Below are 22493 nucleotides of genomic sequence, written 5' to 3'. Positions count from 1 at the left end.
CTACCCTCCCCCCCTGTGGTTTCCGGAGGCTTGATCGCCCTGCGTTGCCGCAGGGTCTTCCCGTTTGAGTACTTTTCAATTTAGACCCAGTGCTGTGGAAGGGCGCGGACTTGTGCGGTGTTACCCCCTCGACGGGGGCTATCTCCCCTGGACTAGCCCAGGGAGGGAGAGGCGGAGGAGGGTAGTAGTCTCAGGAGGCTGTTTGGCGTCTTGTGGTGTGAGCTCTTTGCGCTCTTTTTTGCGTGAGGATTTTTGAGCTTGGTGACCTCCCCAGCCCGGGAAGACTCGTCGGGCTCCCGGTCGCCCAAGTCCTGGTAGCGAGCTCTCTGAGATGCTCGGTTCGTTCGGTCGGCAGGAAGAGCCCCCCAGTTGCGACTTCGTTTATGTTAGGAGACCAACGGGCATAGATCCCGTCTAGTTGGAGCGCCAAACAAGCGCTGTTGCGTGCCGGCCGTCGTTTCCCGTGCGGCCTGACCCGGGGGCGGAGTGCATGAGACTAACCAGCCGTATGCACCCGCCCCCCGCGCTGTGCTTCGGCCCTGGGCCCCCGGCTTTTCAGCCCACAGTGTAATCAACGTCATACATACATACATACATACATACATACATACATACATACATACATACATACATACATACATACATACATACATACACACACATACATACATACGCATTTACATGCGCACTCACAAACAGACAGAAGCACAAAACAGGGGCCTTTTGTGGTGGGTGTGAACAGGTGCAGCGTGGTGAGTACCTACTAGCGCAGATTTTCGATTCGCGATTCGCGCCCCCAAAACAACATCGCACGGGCACAGTACACAGTACACGCACAGCACGACATATCGCGCGTTCGAATGTATGGGAATGTGCGTGTGCGTGTGTGTATGGGGGGGTGGGGGGTGTTCAGAAATGTCTGTTTGATGCCTGTATGTCAGTTTATGCCTAAGCAGTGTACCGCAGCCGCCACAGCCGCTGCGCACTTTCACGTTCGGATTACCTGCAGCCACTCCCTTTACCAACCATTCACCTGGCGTCATCCATCCATAACCAGCAACCCGTTACCCCCCATTTCCATTCCCGGAAATCCGTGGGGCACCCACTCGCTTGCGGCCGCCACCGCCCTCGCCTATTCCCGCCACAGCCGGCCCTTGCCATCACGGGTTTACCCCATTGAACCCCGCCCAACTGACTCCCCAACTGACTCCCAACTGACTCCCAACTGACTCCCCAACTGATCCCCCCCGACCCCGCCCAGCCCCCACCCCCCCGACCCCGCCCAACCGACAATCCCCCAGCCGACCCCCCAACTGACCCCACCCGCTCACCTGGCTGAGTTTGTTGAACAGGAATATGCCCTGTCCCTGCGCCTTGCCGATGGGCTTCATGATCCACACCCCACCACTGCGCTTGAACTCCTCCACAAACATGCGGTACTCCGACGGCACCACGAAGGTCAGCGGAAAGAAGTTGTACTGGGCAGCCTCCGCCAGCCGCTCCTGTCAGGGGGGTGGCAACAGACAGAAACCCACACGAGTAGTCCGTGGTGTAGGGGAGGAGGGCAGGTACGGGTTTGTTTCCCGGGGGGAACGGGGGTGGGTGGATGGGTTAGTGCGGGTGGTTCCCGGGGGCCTTTTGAAGTCCAGGTCGCGGGGATCGGTCCCTAAAACCCTGTGCTCTTATTCTTCTCCCTCCTCCTTCGGCTCCATAGCTACTTTCCTTCGGCAGGTCCTTCGGCATCAACCCAGCTTCCTTCCTCCACCCCAACCCCGCCACGCACCTCCCTCTCCAGCTGTTTCTTGGCTCGCTTGAGGTTCTTAATGAGCAGGTCCTTGCGCGTGAGCTCGTAGTGGTTGGGGAAGTGGTTGATGCGCTGCCAGTCCGCCAGATGCATCTTGTCAAGCTCGTGATGGATCCAGCTGAGAAAGATAGGGCGTGCAGAAAGAGTCACGAGAGTCCATGATTTGGATCATTTGTTGAGTATGTGCGTATGTGTCTTTCGTGAGGTGCGGCATACGACGTACTGCGAGGAGTATATTGGGTGGCGATACGGCAGTACGGCGGTACTGCGAGGAGTATATTGGGCGGCGGTACGGCACCTAGTTGTATTGAAAGCCTAGGGACCCGGTAGACTTCATAGGCTGAGGGGAAGGAGGGGGGAGTTGAGCGCACGTGCCACAGCATCAGCACAGCGTCATAGTATCATAGGCCCCGGTTTTCGCACATGTGTGAGTATACGGAGCTCTGCAGGTGGAGGTTTGAAGGTCCGGAGGTGGCGTTTTAAAGGCCAGGGGTATGAAGTCCACTGAACGGTCCCGAAACCGTGGCGAATGGTCCCTGCCTACCCCTTGTCTGCCCAAAAGAAGTCCCAGTCCGTCTCGCTGTCCGTCTCCACCCAGTCAGCTTTTGACTGGAGCACATCGTAGATGGTGTTTTTAAGGGAGGATCGCCATCGGATTGGGCCCCTGTGGGCAGCAAGTTGCACAGCGACATGCCGCGACATGGACGGTTGCCAGGTGCTTCGACGGCATCGCATATCAAATGTTCAGCAGTACTTGTTACGGAACGGAGAGTGTTAACTTACGGGGCCCGTGTGGCATTTCCTCTTGGCGGACCGGACATTTATGTTTGCCGCCTTTCAACACCCGCACGATTTTAATTAGGTAATCATTGCAAAGCTATTGCATGCTGCAATTACAGTCTAGCGTAATTCGTCTACTTTAAGAAGGTCAATTGAACTCACGGACTAAAAGCTGGTATGCCAGTCAATAAATTACACTACGAGGGATCACAATTCTTTATAGATTCAGTCAAAAGTTGTTAAGGGCCGCACGTTATTGAGCACAGCACGACAACTCAGCACGACCGTTAGTCCGGTTTGGGAGGACGTTCAAGCCGCATATCCTTTCAACAATTCGCCGTATAGTTCCAGATTTCGCATTTTAGTTCTCTCTTAAGTACGTCTTTGTCTCCTGACATGCATACGATTATGAAACTTGCGCTCGTAGTGGCAGCGAAGGCCGTGCGTGCTCACCGCTCGCACTGAACCGCTTTCCACGCAAGATCAGCGACGGGCAAACAGCATTCTCTACATCCGGGTATGGGCACTTGCCCGGTTCAACAAGGCACAGCAGGGTCCATCCATCCGTCTATCAAGATGTCAGCACCATGGACATCGGACTTTTAGATACGTCCTTCCGTACGGTGACCCGCAACAGCACCAGATCAAGTCCATATTTCCCCTCGAGCCTTATATATGACACGGTATCAAACACCACCGGTTCCGTAACCAACCAACCGTCATAACTACACACAGCGCTGGGTTTCCCCCTGCGATCCCATCACATGCGGCGACGTTCTCAAATATGCACCCCAATACGAATCTCGCAATACACCGCCCGGGCGAGTCCTACCCTACAGCACGCATACTTTACATTCCTTTATGATGTGGTGTTTCCACTTAGGATTAACGTCGAGGATGTCCTTGTTGTTGACAAACTTACCTCGCCTTGGACCCCCTATGAACGAAACTATGGGAAGGATTTTCGTGGACCAAGGACTTCCGTGCCCTAATCCATGACGTTTATCTAAAGCGGAAACACACTCTTAAGGCAAAGTAAATCTCATTGCGCGTTCCAGGAGCCTCTGCCTCCGTGAGAGCCAAATTGCTGTTGCAAGAATTCCAAGAAATCCTGATACAGTGCATACACAAGAACATAAAAGGGATTCAAATTTTATTATAAACATTTTCATTATGGTTACTTGGGTGAAGGCAAAAGCCTTACAAAGATTGTTGATATGCGCCTGAAAGAGCCGTGCTCGCTGATCTCTTTAGTAAAAGGCGAAAGAGATATGAGGCTCGTGAACGGCTCAGCGCTATGAAGAAAGAGCTGCGCAGCCGATCAACCGAGGGTAAAGGCCTTTACAGACATTACTCACGCTGCCGATGGTGGGTCATGATAGAATGTCAGTTATGGATGCGCCCAAATCACCAATGCACATCTATGGTGATTTTTTTACTCAACAGTAGGACCGCGTATTATACAAGTTACAAGTTACAAGTGCCGCACGAGTGCGGGGGGTCCGCCAAAGCCGGGAGGCCATGGACTATATATATTGAAAGTTGATTACACCGTACGACCGACGGCAAAAAAATTTGTCGAAGCCAAGCTAAGCCAAGTGTATGCTGCCTGCCTAGCTGGGACGCCCTGGCCAGTTGCGAAAGCCAGCCACACGGCACATGGACCCCTTCCCCTGGATTAGTCAAAGCAACCCACCCCACGAACATACCTGCCATCGATAAACCCACAGCGAGGCCCACGACCTTCTCATTGCTGCTGCGTTGCGTGGAAGCATGGGGTTGCACAGCGCGTCCTTCCACAGCCTCAGCGGGCGCCGGTGCTGGAGGCGATGGCGACAGGCCAGGGATGGGTTGCTGCTGAATCCCCGGCGGCGCATTTACTTGCGACACCCTGGAAGGTACCGCTGCTGATGCTGCTGCCCCTGCTGCCGGTGCAGACGACTGCGGAGATGGCGACGGCGCTGCCGGCAGCGGCGGTGTTACAATCCGGGGCGGCGTCGGTGCCACGCCCGCCGCTACCACCGCCGCCGGTGCAGGCGACGGCGGAAATGGCAACGGCGCTGCCGCCACCGGCGCTATTCCAATCCGGGGCGGCGTCGGTGCCACGCCCGCCGCTACCACCGCCGCCGGTGCAGGCGACGGCGGAGATGGCGACGGCGCTGCCGCCACCGGCGCTATTACAATCCGGGGCGGCGTCGGTGCCACGCCCGCCGCTACCACCGCCGCCGGTGCAGGCGACGGCGGAAATGGCAACGGCGCTGCCGCCACCGGCGCTATTACAATCCGGGGCGGCGTCGGTGCCACGCCCGCCGCTACCACCGCCGCCGGTGCAGGCGACGGCGGAGATGGCAACGGCGCTGCCGCCACCGGCGCTATTACAATCCGGGGCGGCGTCGGTGCCACGCCCGCCGCTACCACCGCCGCCGGTGCAGGCGACGGCGGAGATGGCAACGGCGCTGCCGCCACCGGCGCTATTACAATCCGGGGCGGCGTCGGTGCCACGCCCGCCGCTACCACCGCCGCCGGTGCAGGCGACGGCGGAGATGGCAACGGCGCTGCCGCCACCGGCGCTATTACAATCCGGGGCGGCGTCGGTGCCACGCCCGCCGCTACCACCGCCGCCGGTGCAGGCGACGGCGGAGATGGCAACGGCGCTGCCGCCACCGGCGCTATTCCAATCCGGGGCGGCGTCGGTGCCACGCCCGCCGCTACCACCGCCGCCGGTGCAGGCGACGGCGGAGATGGCAACGGCGCTGCCGCCACCGGCGCTATTACAATCCGGGGCGGCGTCGGTGCCACGCCCGCCGCTACCACCGCCGCCGGTGCAGGCGACGGCGGAGATGGCAACGGCGCTGCCGCCACCGGCGCTATTACAATCCGGGGCGGCGTCGGTGCCACGCCCGCCGCTACCACCGCCGCCGGTGCAGGCGACGGCGGAGATGGCAACGGCGCTGCCGCCACCGGCGCTATTACAATCCGGGGCGGCGTCGGAGCCACGCCCGCCGCTACCACCGCCGCCGGTGCAGGCGACGGCGGCAATGGCCGCGGCGCTGCCGCCACCGGCGCTATTACAATCCGGGGCGGCGTCGGAGCCACGCCCGCCGCTACCACCGCCGCCGGTGCAGGTGACGGCCGCAGTGGCCGTGGCAGCGATGGCGACGATGCCGGCGACGGCGACGACGGAGATCGTGGCGACAGCGGCGATGACGACGGCAACGACGGCTGCGATGGTACTGACGGAGGGGATGGTGGCGATGGCGACGACGGAGATCGTGGCGACAGCGGCGATGACGACGGCAACGACGGCGGCGATGGTACTGACGGAGGAGACGGTGGCGACGGCGACGACGGCAGCGATGGCAGCGACGGTGGCGATTGCGGCAACAGTGGCGACGGCAGCGACGGCAGATGCGGCGGGAACGGCAGCAACGGCAGCAACGGCACCGACGGCAGCAACGGTAGCGATGGCGGCGACGGCAACGTTGATGATGGCAGTGGCGGGGGCAGCGTTGTCTCTGGCGGTGGTGGCGGCAATGCCTCCGGTGACATTGGCGACACCAGTATTGCAGGAGCTGCTCCGGGGCCTCCTGCCCCACGTCGTGCTGCCGGCTGTAGCACCACTGGCCTCGCAGCTGCTGTCGCTGCCGGTATCACGTTAGGCCCAGTCGGCAGTAGCATCGGCACGGTTCGTGTGATAATTTGCATGGTTGGGGTCATCACCGTGGCGGTTGGCACCGCCAATGCTGCTCGTACCGCAGGAGCCCCAGTCCATGGTAGCGTAGACACCACTAGTGGTGCGATTTGCCTGCGCAAGGGCGACAGCGACGGCGGCGGCAAGGGCGACGGCAAGGGCGACTGCGACGGTGACGGCGACTGCGACTGCGACGGCGGCGGCAAGCGCGACGGCAAGGGCGACGGCGACGGCGAGGGAGACGGCGGGTTGGACTGCAACGGCGACGGCGACGGCGACGGCGACGGCGACGGCGACGGCGACGGCGACGGCGACGGCGACGGCGACGGCGACGGCGACGGCGACGGCGACGGCGACGGCGACGGCGACGGCGACGGCGACGGCGACGGCAACGGCGACGGCGACGGCGACGGCGACGGCGACGGCCACGGCAACGGCGACGGTGATCGCGACGGCGACGGCGACGGCGACGGCGATGGCAACGGCGATGGCAACGGCGATGGTGACGGCGATGGCAACGGCGACGGCGACGGCAATGGCAACGGCAAACGCAACGGCAACGGCGATGGCAATGGCAACGGCAACGGCGGCGACGTTGATGGATGCAGCGACAGCGACGGCAGCAACATCGGTGATGGCGACGGTGGCAGCGGCAATGTTGGCGATGGCGACGGTGGTGACGGTGGCGGCGGCGACGGCAGCAGCAACAGAGACGGCGACGGCGTCTGTGATGACGGCGGAGACGGCGGTGCCGGCGGGGCGGGCGAAAGCGGCGGTAAGGGCAAAGGTCTCGGTGATTGCAGCGACGGCGGCGACAGTGGAAGCGATGGCGGCGGCAGTGGCAGCGACGGCGGCGGCAGTGGCAGCGACGGCGGCGGCAGTGGCAGCGACGGCGGCGGCAGTGGCAGCGACGGTGGCGCCATTCGCAGCGACGGTGGCGGCAGTGGCAGCGACGGTGGCGGCAGTGGCAGCGACGGTGGCGGCAGTGGCAGCGACGGTGGCAGCAGTGGCAGCGACGGTGGCGGCAGTGGCAGCGACGGTGGCGGCAGTGGCAGCGACGGTGGCGGCAGTGGCAGCGACGGTGGCGGCAGTGGCAGCGACGGTGGCGGCAGCAGCAGTGGCAGCAGCGGCCGCGTCGGCGGCAGCGGTGGCGGCGGCAATAGCGGCGCTGATGATGGCACGGGCGGCGAAAGCGGTGGCAACGGCCTCGGTGGCGATGGCATGGGCAGCGGCTGCTCTAGCAGTGAGGGCGGCAACGGCAGGGGCCGTGCGGGTGGCGGCAGTGGCGGCAGTGGCGGCGATGGCGACGGCAATGGCTGCGACGGCAATGGCCGCGATGGCGACGTCGGGGGCAATCGTGGCGACGGTGATGGCAATGGCGGCCAAGGCGACAGCGGCACCGGCAATGGCGGCGACGGTGACGGCACTGGCGGCGATGGCGATGCAAGTAATGACGGCAGCGGCGTTAATTTTGGCGGCAATGGCGGCGCCACAACGAATGGCGCGGTAGCGACTGGTGTCACTACAACCACCGGCATTGCTCCGGGCCCTCCTGGTCCACACGACGGTGCCGGTGGCCGTACTGCTGGACTCGCAGTAGGTGCCGCCGCTACTGCTGGTGCTGTCGCAGCGCCCGTCTGTGGTAGCAGCGACACTGCACCTTGTAAGAATTCCCTGGCTTGAATTGTGGCCACCGTGGTCGATGGCGTCGTCAACCGCTGCAATGGCGACGGCGACGGTGCTTGCGACGGCCATGGCTGCAGTGACGGCGCCGGTGGCGTGGCCGACTGCTTTGGCAGCGCCGATGGCAGCGACGGCGATGAGGGCAGTGACGGCAACGTCAACGGAGATCGTGCAGACGGCGGCAACGGCAATGGCGGCGACGGCGATAGCAGCGGCGGCAACGCCGACGGCAGATGCGCCGGCGGCAGCGGTGGCAGCGGCAACGGTGGCGACGGCAATGACAGCGCCGGCAACGGCAACTGGGGCGACGGTAACGGCAATGGCGGCGACAGCAACAGAAACTGCGGTGACGGCGATGGCAATGGCAGCGACGGCGGCAGCAGCGGCGGCGACAGAGACGGCAACGGCAGCAACGCCGACGGCAGTGTAGGCGACGGCGGCTGCAGCGTCGGTGACAGCGGTGGAAGTGTCGCAGACGGCGGCGACAGGGGCAACGGCTGCAATGGCAGCAACGGCAGAAGTGGCAACGCGGGCGGCGATGATGGCGATGGCGGCGGTGGTGGCGACGGCAATGGCAGCGGCGACGGAGACGGCGATGGCGGCGGTAATGGCGATGGCAATGGCGCTGGTGATAGAAATGGCAGTCGTGGCAATGGCGATGGCGATGGCGATGGCAATGGCGACGATGGCGACGGCAATAACGGCGATAGAGACAGCATCGGCGGGGACGGCGACGGCAATGGAGGCGATGGCGACGGCAGTGCTAGCGACGGCGACGACGGCAAGGGCAGCAACGGCAAAATTAGTGGAAACGGCGGGGGCGCTGGTGACCCCAATGGCAGCGGTGACGGCGACGGCAATGGCGGCGACGATGACGACGGCGATGGCCGCGCCGATGGCGACGGCAATGGCGGCGGTGATGGTGACGACAATCGCGGAGGTGATGGCGACGTCAATCGCGGAGGTGATGGCGACGGCAATCGCGGCGACGGCGACGGCAATGGCAGCGGCGACGGCGACGGCAATGGCAACGGCAATGGCAGCAGCGATGGCGACGGCAATGGCGACGGCAATGGCAGCGGCGATGGCGACGGCAATGGCGACGGCGATCGCGGCGATGGGGCCGGCGATGGCGACGGCAGTGGCGGCGGCATTGGAGACGGCAATGGCGGCGGCGATGCTGGCGACGGAGGTGGCAGTAGTCGCGATGGCGGCGGCAGTGGAAGCGACGGCGGCGGCAGCGGCAACAGCAGTGGCAGTGACGGCGGCTGCAGTGGCCGCGATGGCGGTGGCAGTGGCAACTGTGGCAGCGGCAATTGCGGCGACGACGGCGGCAGTGGCAGCGGCGGCGATGGCCGTGGGGGCGCCGACGGTGATGTCAGTGGCGGCGACGGCGACGGCACTGGCGGCGGCGATGGCGACGGCACTGGCGGCGGCACTGGCGATGGCAATGGCGGCGGCGATGGCCATGGCAATGGCGGCGGCGATGGCCACGGCAATGGCGGCGGCGATGGCGACGGCAATGGCGGCGGCGATGGCGACGGCAATGGCGGCGGCGATGGCGACGACAATGGCGGCGGCGATGGCGATGGCAGCGGCTGCGGCGATGGCGATGGCAGCGGCGGCGAAGGCGGCGGTAACAGCGGCAACCGCAATGGCAATGGCGGTAACGGCGACGGCGGCGGCGATGGCGAAGACGGTGACGGCAATGGCGGCAGCGGCGTTACTTTTGGTGGCAACCGCGGCGCCACAACGACCGACGTTGTAGCGACTGGCGTCACTACCACCGGCATCGCTCCGGGCGATGGTGGAGGCGGTGCTTGCGAGGGAGCTGGCGACCGTGACGGCGACAGTAGCGGCGATGACGCCGCCAATGACGGCGGAGACGGCAACGGCTGCTGCGACGGCGATGGGGACGGCAACGGTGATGGCAACAACGCCGGCGGCGCCTGTGAAGCTGATGGTGCCGACCTGACTGCCTGACCAGGCGGCGACGGCGGCGGCAGCAGCGATGGATGGCGTACGGACACTACGCTAGGTTGCTTCTGTATGGTAGGCGCACATCGTTGTCGCTCTTGCTGACACCGCTTATGTGCCTGCTCCTCCTCTTCCTCCCCCTCCCCCTCCTGTTGCTGCTGCTGCTGCTGCTGCAATATGGGAAATGGTCGTCTTCCTCTTCCTCTTCCGCCAGCTCCTGTCGCGTAGAAGGCGGGCCCGGAGGCGACTTGGTCGCACACAGTGATGGACTCCCGCACCACGGCCACCGCCTCGTTGGGAAACAAAACGCCGAAGGGCGCCAAGTAGCCCTGTCGTCCCAAATTCGTATTTCCATGCAGAGATTTATACATTATTTTAATCATATGGAAAAGCTTCTCCCGTGCCCACTGTCCAACCTGGCAGCTCCGGCCGAGTCCCCTTCCCCGGTGTTTAGCGATACAATTTAGAGGCATGCTGCTCCGTCTCGCGCCCCTGTCAGCCGGCTCTAGCACCCACCATCACCATCACCACCGCTACTGCGGCATCCGAGGTGAATAGCCCGCCCTGGCAACTACGATTGCGCATCCAACCCCCTAAGGGACGGGGAACGATGATCATTCACGACTGGCCCGGAATTGTGCAGTAAGATGTTGCCGCGCCTTACATAAATACATAAATACATACATGCATACTGGTTGTCATCTGTCCGCGCAACATTGGCAATAAGCAAAACAACAAATCGTACGCCGGCTGGAGCCTGGCATATGTAGGTAGGTAGGTAGGCAGGTAGGTAAAAAGGGGGGTAGCTGAAGTACATTCCTGCCCCTGTGTGTTTTCCCCCTTCGCCCCCCTCCACACCCCCCTTGCCCCTCACCACGCAAGGCCCCAATCCCCCTTTCGCCCGCCCCGGAAGAACTGTGCCGCCCCGGTAAAGAAGAGGGATCCTCCAGTTGCCGTTACGCACGTAAAACCGTCCGGTCGGCGGCTCACTCACCTCACGAAGCACAGGCGGCCGCAGCCATGTCCTCATGTCTTGCAGGATGGCGGCTGGGCCCCGGCAGCTGACCCGTGGGTCACGGGAGGACCCCGCGGCCGCAGCGGGCGGTCCAGTGGAACGACGTGCTGCAGTATCCGAGGCGGCTCCGCTGCCGCCGCCGCACGATGATGTGGCGGGAGGTACGGGGCAACGGGGCAGGAAAGCAAAACCTTGGTGACGGGCTGGCGGGTCCTGTAGCGTCGCCGTGGCGTCGCCGCCGCCGCCGCCGCCGCCGTCGGTAGCCACAGCTGCGGTAAGGTTGAGTAGGAGTAGTAGCATGGGGCCATCCGGCGCCGCCGAGCCAAAGCTGGCGCCGGTGGCCGTTGCCAAAACCTGGGAATCACGGTCGCACCATTGCCCGATGTCTACTAGTGTCGCATCCATCTCGTCAGTGTCACTGCTCGCGACACCCGTGTCCTGAAGAAGAAACTTGGATGGCGACGGCGGAGCCGGACGACGCGGTGTCGGTAACGTCGCTGACGCTGCTGCCGTTCCCATCGCCGCTACGCGGAACGGCACCTGTATGCCGGCGGCCGCCAGACCGCCTGGGTCGCATTGCATTAAGTGCAACACGCAGCGCTCGACGATGAAGCGTGTGGAGGGCGTGGTGGCGCCGGCGACAGCGGCATCGCCGGCCGTGTCGCGCCATGGAAGGCCCCGTACGACGGTGCCACCGTCCGTGATGTCTAGATTCCGGAGCAGTATCGTGAACGTCGTACTGCTGGTCGCCAAGGCGCGCAGGACCGCGCGCAGGCCGTCAAGGTCCAGATGCGGCTGCCGCCAGGCCACGGCGGCGGTGTACGACATGGCATCGCTGCCATGTCCGCCGCCGCCGGCGGTCTGGTTCTTCACGGCTCCGGAGCCCGATGAGGAACCGCATGGCGCCTGGGTTTCCGCCACCGCCAGCGGCCGCCCGGACAGTGCGATGCGGATGTTGCCGCCTTCGCCGACACTGCGTTTCAACCGAATTCCGTTGTTACCAGGCCCCATGCCTGGGCTATTGTTGCTATTACTGCTGTTACTCAGGCGGGGGCCGGGGGGTTTGCCGGGGTCGACACCGCTGGCCGAGCTCGACACGCAACGCTCCTGGTAATTGCCGCCAGCACCTTCGCCGCCGCTGGCGCGCCAAAAGCCCCGGCCGGCGCCGGACCAGCCTCCGAGGGGGTGCTGTTCAGTACTGCTGTTACCGCCGCTGCTGCTGCTGCTCCTGCTGCTGCAGCTGTCACTGCCATAGTTGGCGGAGGCGCGCCTTGGAGAGGTGCTTGTACGGCATGCCGTGTATGCCGTACCGTCGGCGACAGAAGCATAGCTGAAGTACATGTCACTCGCAATAACGACCTCAAAGCGCAGCAGCGGTGGTGGCACGCTACAGCTGGCGCCGTTGCTACTGCAGCCGCCGCCGCCGCCAGCACAACCTCTGGCCGGCTCAGCCGCCGCTGCTGCTGCTGCTGCTGCGTCAATGAAAGCCGCCAGGAACCTCAACAGCTGTTCGCTCTTGTACGCAACAAGGCGGGGTGCCCGTTGCGGCTTGGTGGCTGTTGCTTCTGCAGGCGACCCGTACCCGGGTAACCTGGGAGAGGCCGCTCCGCCGGCGCTGGCTGCAAATCCAACGAGCAGCTTTCCTGCCGGCCCAGATGACGTTTTCCCTTGGGGCGAACCTTCAGGGAAGAAATTTCCCATTGCCAAATGCCCTCTCAGCGGCGTCCACGCGGCCAGCGCTGGGCCACCACCAAGGAAAAATAGCTCCAGTAAAAGCAGGGCAGGCAGCACAAGTGCCAGAGGGCGGAGCTGGAGCCGGAGCAAAAGCTTGAGGGTTAGCTGGATTGGGATCATTAATGGGATTGGATTGATGCGGCGCCCGCAGCTGCGGAAGCTGAGCTGGCTGCTATGTCCATGGTCTATGATGCGCTGACTTCCGAGGCGCAAGCACGGTGCAGTATGCGGTTGACTCGGTTGGAATCTGGATTAAAACATTTCTGGAAACATTTACATTTATGTGATATCGTTTAGGCATGCTTCATGCAGGTCGGTGGATGCATACGCGCGCAAACAACGTGACATTGAAGGACCCTTGGGTCTTTAATCACTTCGCATCGCGCCATTTCCGCACATTCTGCAAGGCAAGAAACAAAAAAGTGTAAAAATGCCGATGTCCGATACGCCAAACCTCGCGAAGGGTTGTTGCTCATTTCCCGATCTGTGGCCTTTAAAAGAGCCTTCCAAAGAAAAGACAAGCTCTGGTTCTGAACCAACACATGGAAGCTCTGCCAAAGGACTATTGAACTCTGACTAAATACTTCTGTAAGCTCACTCTTCCTTGAGCGCTCGCCTGCACGCTCATACGGCTCATATGTCACCTCTATTCGCGTCCGTTTTTCCGCATCGTTTTTTGCTGTCGCGCTCATCTGCTTTTGTTGCTTTGCTTCCACCACCAGTAAAGGCGCGGAGTGGGCTCGAAGACTCCCATCCCTCCCAGCTCCAAGGAACTCTCTTCCCCAAGTTCAACCAGCTTCTTCTCGCCATTTCGTTTTCCCTGGAGCGCTTTCCTTCCCGCGGATGGATCCGGGCCCCCAGTTTTGGGGAGACTTTGGACCCGGTCAACCCGATCCGACCGGACCCAACCGAGAAGATCGCCCATGCGGCGTGTGGGTATCAACCTGCCCTGTACGGCGCAGCTGCCATCCTCCCAGGGCCTAAGACCTCTTATGAACGTCCGTAAAACCCACTTCTGCGATGATGATAATTGAATCGATTGCTCGCCACCCAACACAACACAACATATGCCCCCAAATTGATAACGCGGTCATTCCGCCTTGGCCTCCCCACCAACCCCGGCCCCAACACCTCACACTCCCCAAACAGAAACGCCGCCGCTCGCTCCCGACGAGAAGCTAGATGAAGCAAGAGGATGAAGCTGTGGCAACCAGCGGCGACCGAGACAGAAATTAAGTCACAGAGTATGTAAATTATTAAAAGTATGTAAATAAAGGACGACAAAGTCATAAATCAGAGCTTTCGGCCATCCGTCTTCCTACCCGCCTGCCTACCTGGCTGCTGCTGCCTATGAGCTGTGTTAACACTTTATCGCAACTTTTCCCGCAACCAGCAGCAGTGGGAACAACCGCAGCAACAGCAGTTCGCCACCATCGTCATCATCGCATTCGTCATAACAACCATCGTCGTCACCATCATCAACTTCATAAGCAGCACCACGGTCGTGGTCAAACATCATCATCATCATCATCATCATCATCATCATCATCATCATCATCATCATCATCATCATCATCATCATCGCCTGACATCTTCCGATTTGCGCAATCTCATCTCATGATAGAACAATAACAACACCATAAGCGTACTTGAGAGCGCAGTTCATCGTTTCTGAACCGCGTCACGAAAAATACATTTCCTCAGGCCATACTCCAAACCGTCTTCAAACGCTCCAACTGAAAACCTGGCACTTGTAATTAACGCAGCGGGCCCAGCGGGCCTGTGACGCACACACACAGGCGAGCGGAGCTAGCGGACCTGCGGCTCTCGGGTGCTTAGGAGGGGGCAGAGGCCCCCCTCACGCCCCTCTCCCGTCCGCGGGAGAGCGCTTAGGCGGTCTTTCCGTCTTGCTGGGCAGCAGCCCCTGTGGCCAGTGTCGTCAGGCCCGGTCAGACACTTGTAACCTTCACAAACATACATACATGCAAACACATACACATGCCCCAAAACAAACAAAAATCCCCACCAACCACCCAACCCCCTAGGGTCTCAACAACAGGGATATTCCGCTGCCCGCATCGTAACCCGTTTCATCCCTTATCGTCATCCGGCGGTAACTGACGCGGCACTGGGACCATAACCACAACCACCTGCGGCCCCCTCCCTCTGCCCCCCCCCGTTCCCTCCCTCCCTATCGTGCCGCACTTCTTATGCCGTGTTGCTTCAGCCGGTCGCACAGCGACATCTCGAGGGCGCATCTGAAAAATAACCACCCACGAGAACCCCCCTGTACAGCCACCAAGCGGAGTCAAACCGGGAATTTTAAAAATCCCCAATAACCAATTTCGCCGACGAATGATCTTTCTTCGTTCGTTTTTCATTTCTAATGCGTATCAGCAGCCATCAACAACCCGCCCTCGTCCTCATGAGATGCATGATGTTTGTTTGTTATGTATGTAAGTATGTATGCATGCCTGTATATGCATGTATGCTCAGCGGCACCTCAGCGGTACTTTGCAACTGAAGTGAGGATGTTTAAATTGCAATCCTTTCATCATAACGTGGCATGACGTGGTTGGTTTTACGCACCGGAGGCAACCTGGCATAACACTCAAGACTCGCCCACATGCGCAGAGGTGACCAGGTGGGACCCTTGTTCGGATGACGCTGTCAGGGCGGACGGTGACCGTCTCCACGCGGTCAAGGGCTGAGCGGCTCCGAACCATCAAGGCCAAAACCTGACCTGGCCTTCCCTCCAGCAGACCCACCGTTCCCCCCCTTGCCGTCGCTCTCAATGTCAGGGGTCGGTAGAGGCCAACAAACTGCCCTTCTTAGCAGCTGCTGCTGCTGCTACTGTTACTGCTACTGCTACTGTTACTATTGCAGGCGCCGCGGTGCTGCAGTTTGAACCACACGCACACGTATATACGCACGAACAGATGCACACTTAAGACACCCACATGCACGCACGCACACACACACACACAAATGCTCAGCGTGAGGTGACTTTCATCCAGAAAGCAAAGGGAGGGCGTTTCCGGGTGCCCATTACCCTTTTCCACTCACCCCGCAATGCCCACCTGCACACCGGTAGTAGCCCACCTACCGGGCGTGCCCCCATGCCGCACCGCAAGACATGGGCCCCTAGGCGGAGTGACGGAAAAGAGGACGGAAAACAAGGCCGTCGACGATAGCCCCTTCTCGCCCTTTGGTTGTGTGCATGTGTGCATGTGTGTGTGTGGGGGGGGGAAGAGGGGGCCGCAGAGGCACTCAGAGGCTCGAAAAGCGGTGACCTCACGCCTGGGAGCCCCCGGCGACCTTCACCCCCACACCCGTGTACCTATTCCTGCCGACTACCTCACCCCACCCCCCGGAGGTCTCCTCTCCGCCGCCATGGAGGCCGACTGCTCTAAGGAAACGCCTCCCTCACCCGTCCGCGCCCCTCCTGCCGTTGTCCTCCTCATCTTCACGGCCATGCGGGGGCCCCAACCCCCCGCGGCACCCCGGGGGGTCGGGCCTGCCCTCACAGCTGCTGTTTCTGTCCACGGCCGCCCGGGGGGGACCCTATCGTTCCGGTACCGGTTCAGGAATTGGGCGGGGGGGGGGCGAATGCTGTATACCACTCGCAAACCCACCCTCCATGCAGCTGGCCCCAAAGCCGCCACGACCACCAACGCCACGACTATCTCTCCTTCCAGACCCATCCCATCACCACCATCACCATCACCAGCATGACCACCAGCACCATCACCACCACAATTGCTGAAATCCTTACATATCGTTTTACCCCGGGCTGGGGAATCATGCGAAAACTACGAAATATGTACGTGTACGAAATGCGTGCTACAAGCTTACGTCGCTAGTAGGGGGCATGCGGCCTGAGGCGGGCACCAAACCTTGTACTAGACTTAGGCTCAGCCCAGCGCCTGTCAGGGATAAGATACGTAAACAATCTGCAACGGCACAAGTCAACGCAGCGAGCGCATGATGCGACAAAGGGGGAGAACACCGAAACCCTGAGATACAGCCAGTGCGTGCGAGAGTTCGCCAACAGCTGAGTGGGTGGGTCGCACATGTGTGTGTGTGTGTGTGTGTCTGTGTGTGTGTGTGTCTGTGTGTGTGTCTGTGTGTGTGTGTGTCTGTGTGTGTGTGTGTCTGTGTGTGTGTGTGTGCGTGCGTGTGTGTGTGTGTGTGTCTGTGTGTGTGTCTGTGAGTGCGTGTGTGTGTGTGTCTGTGTGTGTGTGTGTGCGTGCGTGTGTGTGTCTGTGTGTGTGTGTGTGTGCGTGTGTGTGTGTGTGTGCGTGTGTGTGTGTGTCTGTGTGTGTGTGTGCCTGTGTGTGTGTGTGTGTGTGTGCGTGTGTGTGTGTGTGTGTCTGTGTGTCTGTGTGTGTGTGTGTGTGATTTATTTCAAAGGCTGGGGCCGCGATAAGGGAGTTGAAGGAAATGTGCATGTGCATGGGCCTGTCGATACGGCGCAATACCCGAAGAAGGCGAATACGCCCAGAAGGCTGCAACGCAGGTGTGTCTGTGTCTGTTGGCGTGTGAATGTACGTATGTATACATGTACACACTCTCCTCTTGTGAAGTGTCAACCTTTACCAAAGCACACATCACAACATACATCATACGCGCGCGCGTGTGTATGAGAGAGCATTGGTGAAGGTCGACACTTGACAAGAACGTACGAGCTCCCTAAACCCACCTCACCTCACCTCACCTCACCTCACCTCACCTCACCACTCGGATCTTGTACACGGACCTCACTCCCACTGGGGCAGATCGGCCGCCGCCCGCTAAAGCAAGAGCGGCTCTATGGCGGGCCGAGCTTGCGGGGGCCCCCATTCTACACACACGCACATACATACATGCATACATACATACGTACCTACACGCACATAGACACTCGCACAACTCCCAACCCGTGCTATATAGCCTTCACCCCCCACCCCCACCCCCACCCCCACTCCATCACAGTCGGAAAGAAAGCGCATCGTGAGAGGAGATGGTGCCGGGTGCATTACCACCTGGACCTCATTCCGTGCTACGTGTGTACGTCATTCCGTACTCAGTTGGGTCTCGCGAAGAGCACCCGTCCTCCCACTTTCACCTCACCCTGCCCTAGCTTGGGACCTCCTCTCACGCCCTGAAGACCGCGCCGTGTGGCAATCATAGCCTCGGTTGGTCTCGGAGCCTCTCCCCTCCTCTCGGCCAACACGACATGGACATAGAGACGACGACATGGTCACCACCTTCAACACCCCCCTCCCCCTTCCCCAATAGATACATAGGGGTTTATACATACATACATACATATACTTACTTATTGCGCGCATACATACATACATACATACCATATGTACATGCACACAAAATGTACACACAGTAGCATTGAAGCTCATAACCACAAGTCACCCACAGTTCGCTTTGCTACCAATATGCACAGCGCCGACATCTACACGGTGCCACACAAAACGCTGGTGAGCTCACTGCACCGCACCGGGGCTCCAAAAGCTCGTGTTGCTATGATTGCTATCCTCAGTGTTATGACCACCACCGTGAGAGACATGGAGGCCGCCACCCCGCCGACCGAGCCCCGGATGTCTACCCCCCCCTCGGGTGCCGCCCCAGTGCATCACGCGTCATCATCGGTTCGCCTCCCCTTCCCTGCCCAACTTCTGATCATAGCCAACTTTCTATTTGAGAGTCTTTGACAGCAATTTTGACAACGAGCTGCACCACGCAGCCCCCAGCGCCCCAGGCGCTACCGTATCCGCGAACCCAATCCCACCCAATCCCACCCAATCCCATCCACATTCAATATCGCAACACGGATAGGCAACACCGGTACATTTTTGGCGTACCAACAAACCGGCTCTATTGCCCGATTGACAAATACAAATCATTTTGTTGCTGTTATTCTTCGTTCATCGTGTGTTCATCTTCTTTCATCGGGTTCTTCGCGACTTGTCGCTTTTTCCGGGGCTCGCACAGCCTCCTCTCCCCTTTCCCTCCCACCCCCCACAAATTTCGTTCGTTCGTTCGTTCCCCCCATCGCACAGGACCGGTCGCCTCTACGGGTCGGGCCTCTCCCAAAAATAAACAATCTTGCCCATAAGCAACTCTCACGCTCGCATACACATACACACAGACGTACACACAGACGCCCCAACCCCGGCAGCGGCAACATACTCCCCCTCCCCCCAACCTCCCCCAAGCGGCAAAAACTGAATGACACTGCCCCCTCCATCCCCGGGAGTCAACCCGGGAGCGACAGCCACGACTACAACTGCAGAGGGGCACCTGGCCCAAGAAAATCATAAAGCAGTATGTCGTAAACCGTACACATCTTTATCTCTTACCGCGGTCGACTCCACCACGAACGTCAACAATCCATCCGCAAGCCCGCTCCACACTCAAGTGGCACGCAGAGCCCTGGCCCAGGGCCCTACCCACCCACCCATCCTCTCTTCCTTCCTGTCCATCTTCCCCATCTATTTATATCCGCGGGACAGTCCGCCCGCCCCAGGAACACCTGCCAGGACTCCGCTGCTTGCGGCCACCCCCGCTTAGCAGTAGCGGCCCCAGGGTGCCGCCCGCGGCTGCCTGTCGGGCAGCCAGACCTCCCCCTCCTTCCTACAGTGTACCGCTGCGTTGGCCCCCCCTCTCCGGTACACACCCAGCTCTGAGAGTGCTGACAAAATCCATTTGTCTACCTGCTTTGTTGCGGAGCCTGCCTGCCTGCCTGCCTGCCTGCTTTATATGCTTTGCAAGCTGGGGCTCGCCAACCCCCCCAAGTGGCTCTTGGAAGTACCCACATCGCTGCTGCCGGTCCCCCTTCCTCAACCAGCAGCTTGAAGCCGTCAGCTGAAGGCCAGCCGCGGCCTTTCCGGTGAACAGTGATCACACCAGATTGCCCACCACCTTGCCAGGGTGGGTATTGCCCCCGCGAACTCTCTCCCCCAAACAATCCAACCCCGGGAGTTGCCCCCAGTCGGATTTTTGTTGTGTCTGGAGTCCCAAAGTCCTTACTTGGGGCCGCCGCCCCGCAGGAGGGGACAGGCGCGCGCACACACGCCAACCCAACCGCGCTCTCAGCTCTTCTACACGTCCTTCAGATTTCAATTCAAAGCGGTACAGCAAACTCCCCCTTCCTCCCTCCCTCTCACACTCACACTCGCATGCGCGCACACACTCACACACACACACATACACGCACACACACACACACACATACACACACACACACACACACATACACGCACACACGCACACACATTCTTATCCGCTCGCGCGACATTCGCAGTACAGCCCCGTCACGGCATTCGCCCACTTAGCGGGGTCTACAGTGAAGCGCCTTACGCGCCACTCGTTCGCCGACTCCCTCTCTCTATCGAATTGGCTCTTGTCATTCGGTCACCCACTTGCCGCTCGCACGATGCGCTCACTCACTCTTCCGCTCACTCTCAGCGCCTGTCAGAGCTGCTGCGAGCTGGCCTTCGCAGGAATAGTGTTCTCCACAACGATATGAATTAGGGGGCGACAGAGAACCTGCTTGCCTGGAAAGCGTGGCGGCGGCAGCGGTACTCTGGTACCCGTAACACCCCCACCCCTCCCCCAGCACACCCCATCCCGAACCCCGACCGGCCTCTCCAGAAGCGCTGCCAGCCCCACCGGCCTGCTGCCACCTGACGCGACCAGCCAGAAGAATGAAACTAACCACCCAACCACAGCTTCGAGACCAAGTTCCCAATCCACGAACGCCAACAAATTCGGGTCCAAAAGCACAATGCTCTTCAGCGCAATACTATCCGCTGCCCCAACCCCCCCGCACCCGCCCCACCCCTTTTCACCGGCATGGCTGCATGGCCCTTAGCTCAACCCTTCGTCTCGGAGGTTTTGTTGTCTCGCAAGAGGTGTCTCGCAAGAGGTGTCTCGCAAGAGGTGTCTCGCAAGAGGTGTCTCGCAAGAGGTGTCTCGCAAGAGGTGTCTCGCAAGAGGCCAGGAATGCCAGGAAGAGGCCAGGGAAATGAGGCAACGGGCACCCCTCCTGCCGTGCCACCACGGGCATGCAAATCCCCGCGCGCTGTGGCGCCGACGGCGGCAGCAGTAGCAGGGCTGTAGCTGGGTCCTCCACCGTATTATAATACCACCACTCCCCCTCCCAGCACGGAAGCCAGCACCTGGGTCCGTTACCAGGGGGGTAGTGCAAGGGCGGGGGCCCCATTTTGCATGCTGACGAACGTAACAAAGCAGCCCCTCCTCCTCCCCCGCTACACCGCAACCTCGCCCAGCCCATACCAGCTCGTAAGTTTACAACGGACTGGCTCCCGTCCGTGTGCTAATGTAAGAGGGCGGGGTCGGCAGGGACCTGCTCACCACAACCTGCTGCCGCTGCAGCACCGGTAGCTGCTGCTGCGGCTGTTGCTGCTGCGGCTGCAGCTGCTGCTGCAAATACTGTTGCAGGCCCCTGCGCTGCTGGTGCTGCGGGGCTAGCGGTACGGATGCACAATGCTGGCGGGGCGAGCAGGGTGCTGGCTCGGGTTGCAGGTTCCTCCGCTGCTGCTGCTGCTGGTGGTGGTGTGTTGGCAACGCCGCCTGGGTCCCAGGCGAGCCCGGTGTATGGTGCTGCTGATGCTGCGCGATGCTCTCCACGCACGCAGGTTGTGAATTGCGATTCAGATGGGGATGGTAGGCCTGGGCAGGGGGGTAAGGAGAAGGAGGCTGCGCGGGTGGCAGCGGCAGTGGCAATGGCGGTACTGAGGACAGCGGCGTCGGACCTCTGGGTCGATTCAGGAAGTCCACAAGGTCCCCATGCACTGTCCGCACCAGCGGTCGACACCCCGGCGGGAGTAACAAGGCCGGGTGTTGCTGCTGCTGGTGTTGGTGTTGGTGTTGGTGTTGGTGTTGGTGGCGTTGTGGGGTGCCAGATGCGCCCCTTCCGCCCCCTCCAGCGGTGCCCTGTACCCGGCCGCCTGGCAGCAGGAAGACCTCCGACTCGAGCCTCTGCTGCTGCTGCTGCTGCTGGTGATGATGATGATGATGATGATGATGATAATGGGAGTATGGCTGCTGCTGCTGCTGAGGAGGAGGAGGAGGCTGGTGATGGTGGTGATGGTGATGCTGTTGGTGGCTGAGGAGGTGGTGATGGTAGTTCATGTTCTGGTTGTGCTGGTCCAGCAGCATGAAGCCGCTGCGTGCTGCTGCCGCCGCAGCCGCCCGGCTACGGGTATGCTCCTCCCGTAGCTGCCGCTCCAGAGCCTCCAAATGCGCCCGGATCTGAAGGAGGGAGGAAAGGGGGTTTCAGATGTTTAGGAACATCTGTTTGTTTCGGAATTCCCGGAAGGAGACATCGCAATGCTTGTACGTTATGCAATGCGTGTATGTAAACATGTAAGTATGTATATATGTCCACCCTCACCCCCATGCGCACCACGTTCTGCTGTCTCCTCCCCACCGTAATCACCACCACCATCCCCCCCATCCCCACCACCATCCCCACCACCATCCCCACCACCACCATCACCACCGTAATCACCATCACCACCGTAATCACCATCCCCACCATCCCCACCACCATCCCCACCATCCCCACCACCATCCCCACCATCACCACCATCACCACCGTAATCACCACCGTAATCACCATCACCACCATCACCACCACCATCACCACCACCATCACCACCACCATCACTGACATCATCACCATCCGGATCCTATTCCCCCTTCTGGCCTATGCACATTTCCGAACCCTAAGTGCGCAACCCAGGCGACCCCAAACAACAGCCACCACCCCTCCCCCCCTCCCC

At 60.8% G+C, this 22493-nt stretch overlaps 5 protein-coding genes across 5 annotated transcripts in view; 1 reads left to right on the top strand and 4 right to left on the bottom strand.

Annotated features, from left to right (window-relative positions):
• ttlB (tubulin tyrosine ligase) overlaps nucleotides 1-2470 on the bottom strand; it is a gene marked incomplete at both ends in the record, with an annotated part of 14901 nt that extends 12431 nt beyond the window's left edge. Inside the window, 3 exons of the mRNA XM_002949548.1 lie at nucleotides 1288-1502; nucleotides 1784-1922; nucleotides 2349-2470. Of these exons, the coding sequence (XP_002949594.1) occupies nucleotides 1288-1502; nucleotides 1784-1922; nucleotides 2349-2470 (476 nt within the window). The remainder of the gene's footprint in view (nucleotides 1-1287; nucleotides 1503-1783; nucleotides 1923-2348) is intronic.
• Nucleotides 2471-3757: 1287 nt separating this feature from the next.
• Nucleotides 3758-6366, top strand: VOLCADRAFT_89992 (uncharacterized protein; the record flags this gene model as incomplete). The annotated part of the gene is made up of 8 exons (XM_002949662.1): nucleotides 3758-3769; nucleotides 4621-4713; nucleotides 4819-4911; nucleotides 5017-5109; nucleotides 5215-5307; nucleotides 5413-5505; nucleotides 5611-5709; nucleotides 6343-6366. The coding sequence occupies 8 exons, from the start codon at nucleotides 3758-3760 to the stop codon at nucleotides 6364-6366; spliced, it is 600 nt and encodes a 199-aa protein (XP_002949708.1).
• Nucleotides 6367-10468: 4102 nt separating this feature from the next.
• On the bottom strand, nucleotides 10469-12804 carry VOLCADRAFT_89991 (uncharacterized protein; the record flags this gene model as incomplete). The annotated part of the gene is made up of 3 exons (XM_002949547.1): nucleotides 10469-10528; nucleotides 10930-12125; nucleotides 12630-12804. The coding sequence occupies 3 exons, from the start codon at nucleotides 12802-12804 to the stop codon at nucleotides 10469-10471; spliced, it is 1431 nt and encodes a 476-aa protein (XP_002949593.1).
• A 1603-nt stretch (nucleotides 12805-14407) lies between these two features.
• Nucleotides 14408-17526, bottom strand: VOLCADRAFT_89990 (uncharacterized protein; the record flags this gene model as incomplete). The annotated part of the gene is made up of 4 exons (XM_002949546.1): nucleotides 14408-14464; nucleotides 15274-15351; nucleotides 15765-15828; nucleotides 17417-17526. The coding sequence occupies 4 exons, from the start codon at nucleotides 17524-17526 to the stop codon at nucleotides 14408-14410; spliced, it is 309 nt and encodes a 102-aa protein (XP_002949592.1).
• Nucleotides 17527-20822: 3296 nt separating this feature from the next.
• The window catches only part of VOLCADRAFT_89989 (uncharacterized protein), a gene marked incomplete at both ends in the record, with an annotated part of 10019 nt that continues 8348 nt past the window's right edge, over nucleotides 20823-22493 (bottom strand). The window contains one exon of the mRNA XM_002949545.1: nucleotides 20823-20864. Within this exon, the coding sequence (XP_002949591.1) occupies nucleotides 20823-20864 (42 nt within the window). The remainder of the gene's footprint in view (nucleotides 20865-22493) is intronic.

The sequence above is a fragment of the Volvox carteri genome (genome assembly GCF_000143455.1).
Source record: "Volvox carteri f. nagariensis unplaced genomic scaffold VOLCAscaffold_15, whole genome shotgun sequence".
NCBI classification, from domain to species: Eukaryota; Viridiplantae; Chlorophyta; class Chlorophyceae; order Chlamydomonadales; family Volvocaceae; genus Volvox; species Volvox carteri.
Note: the sequence above shows the minus strand (reverse complement) of the source record. Positions and strands in the feature narration are given on the sequence as shown.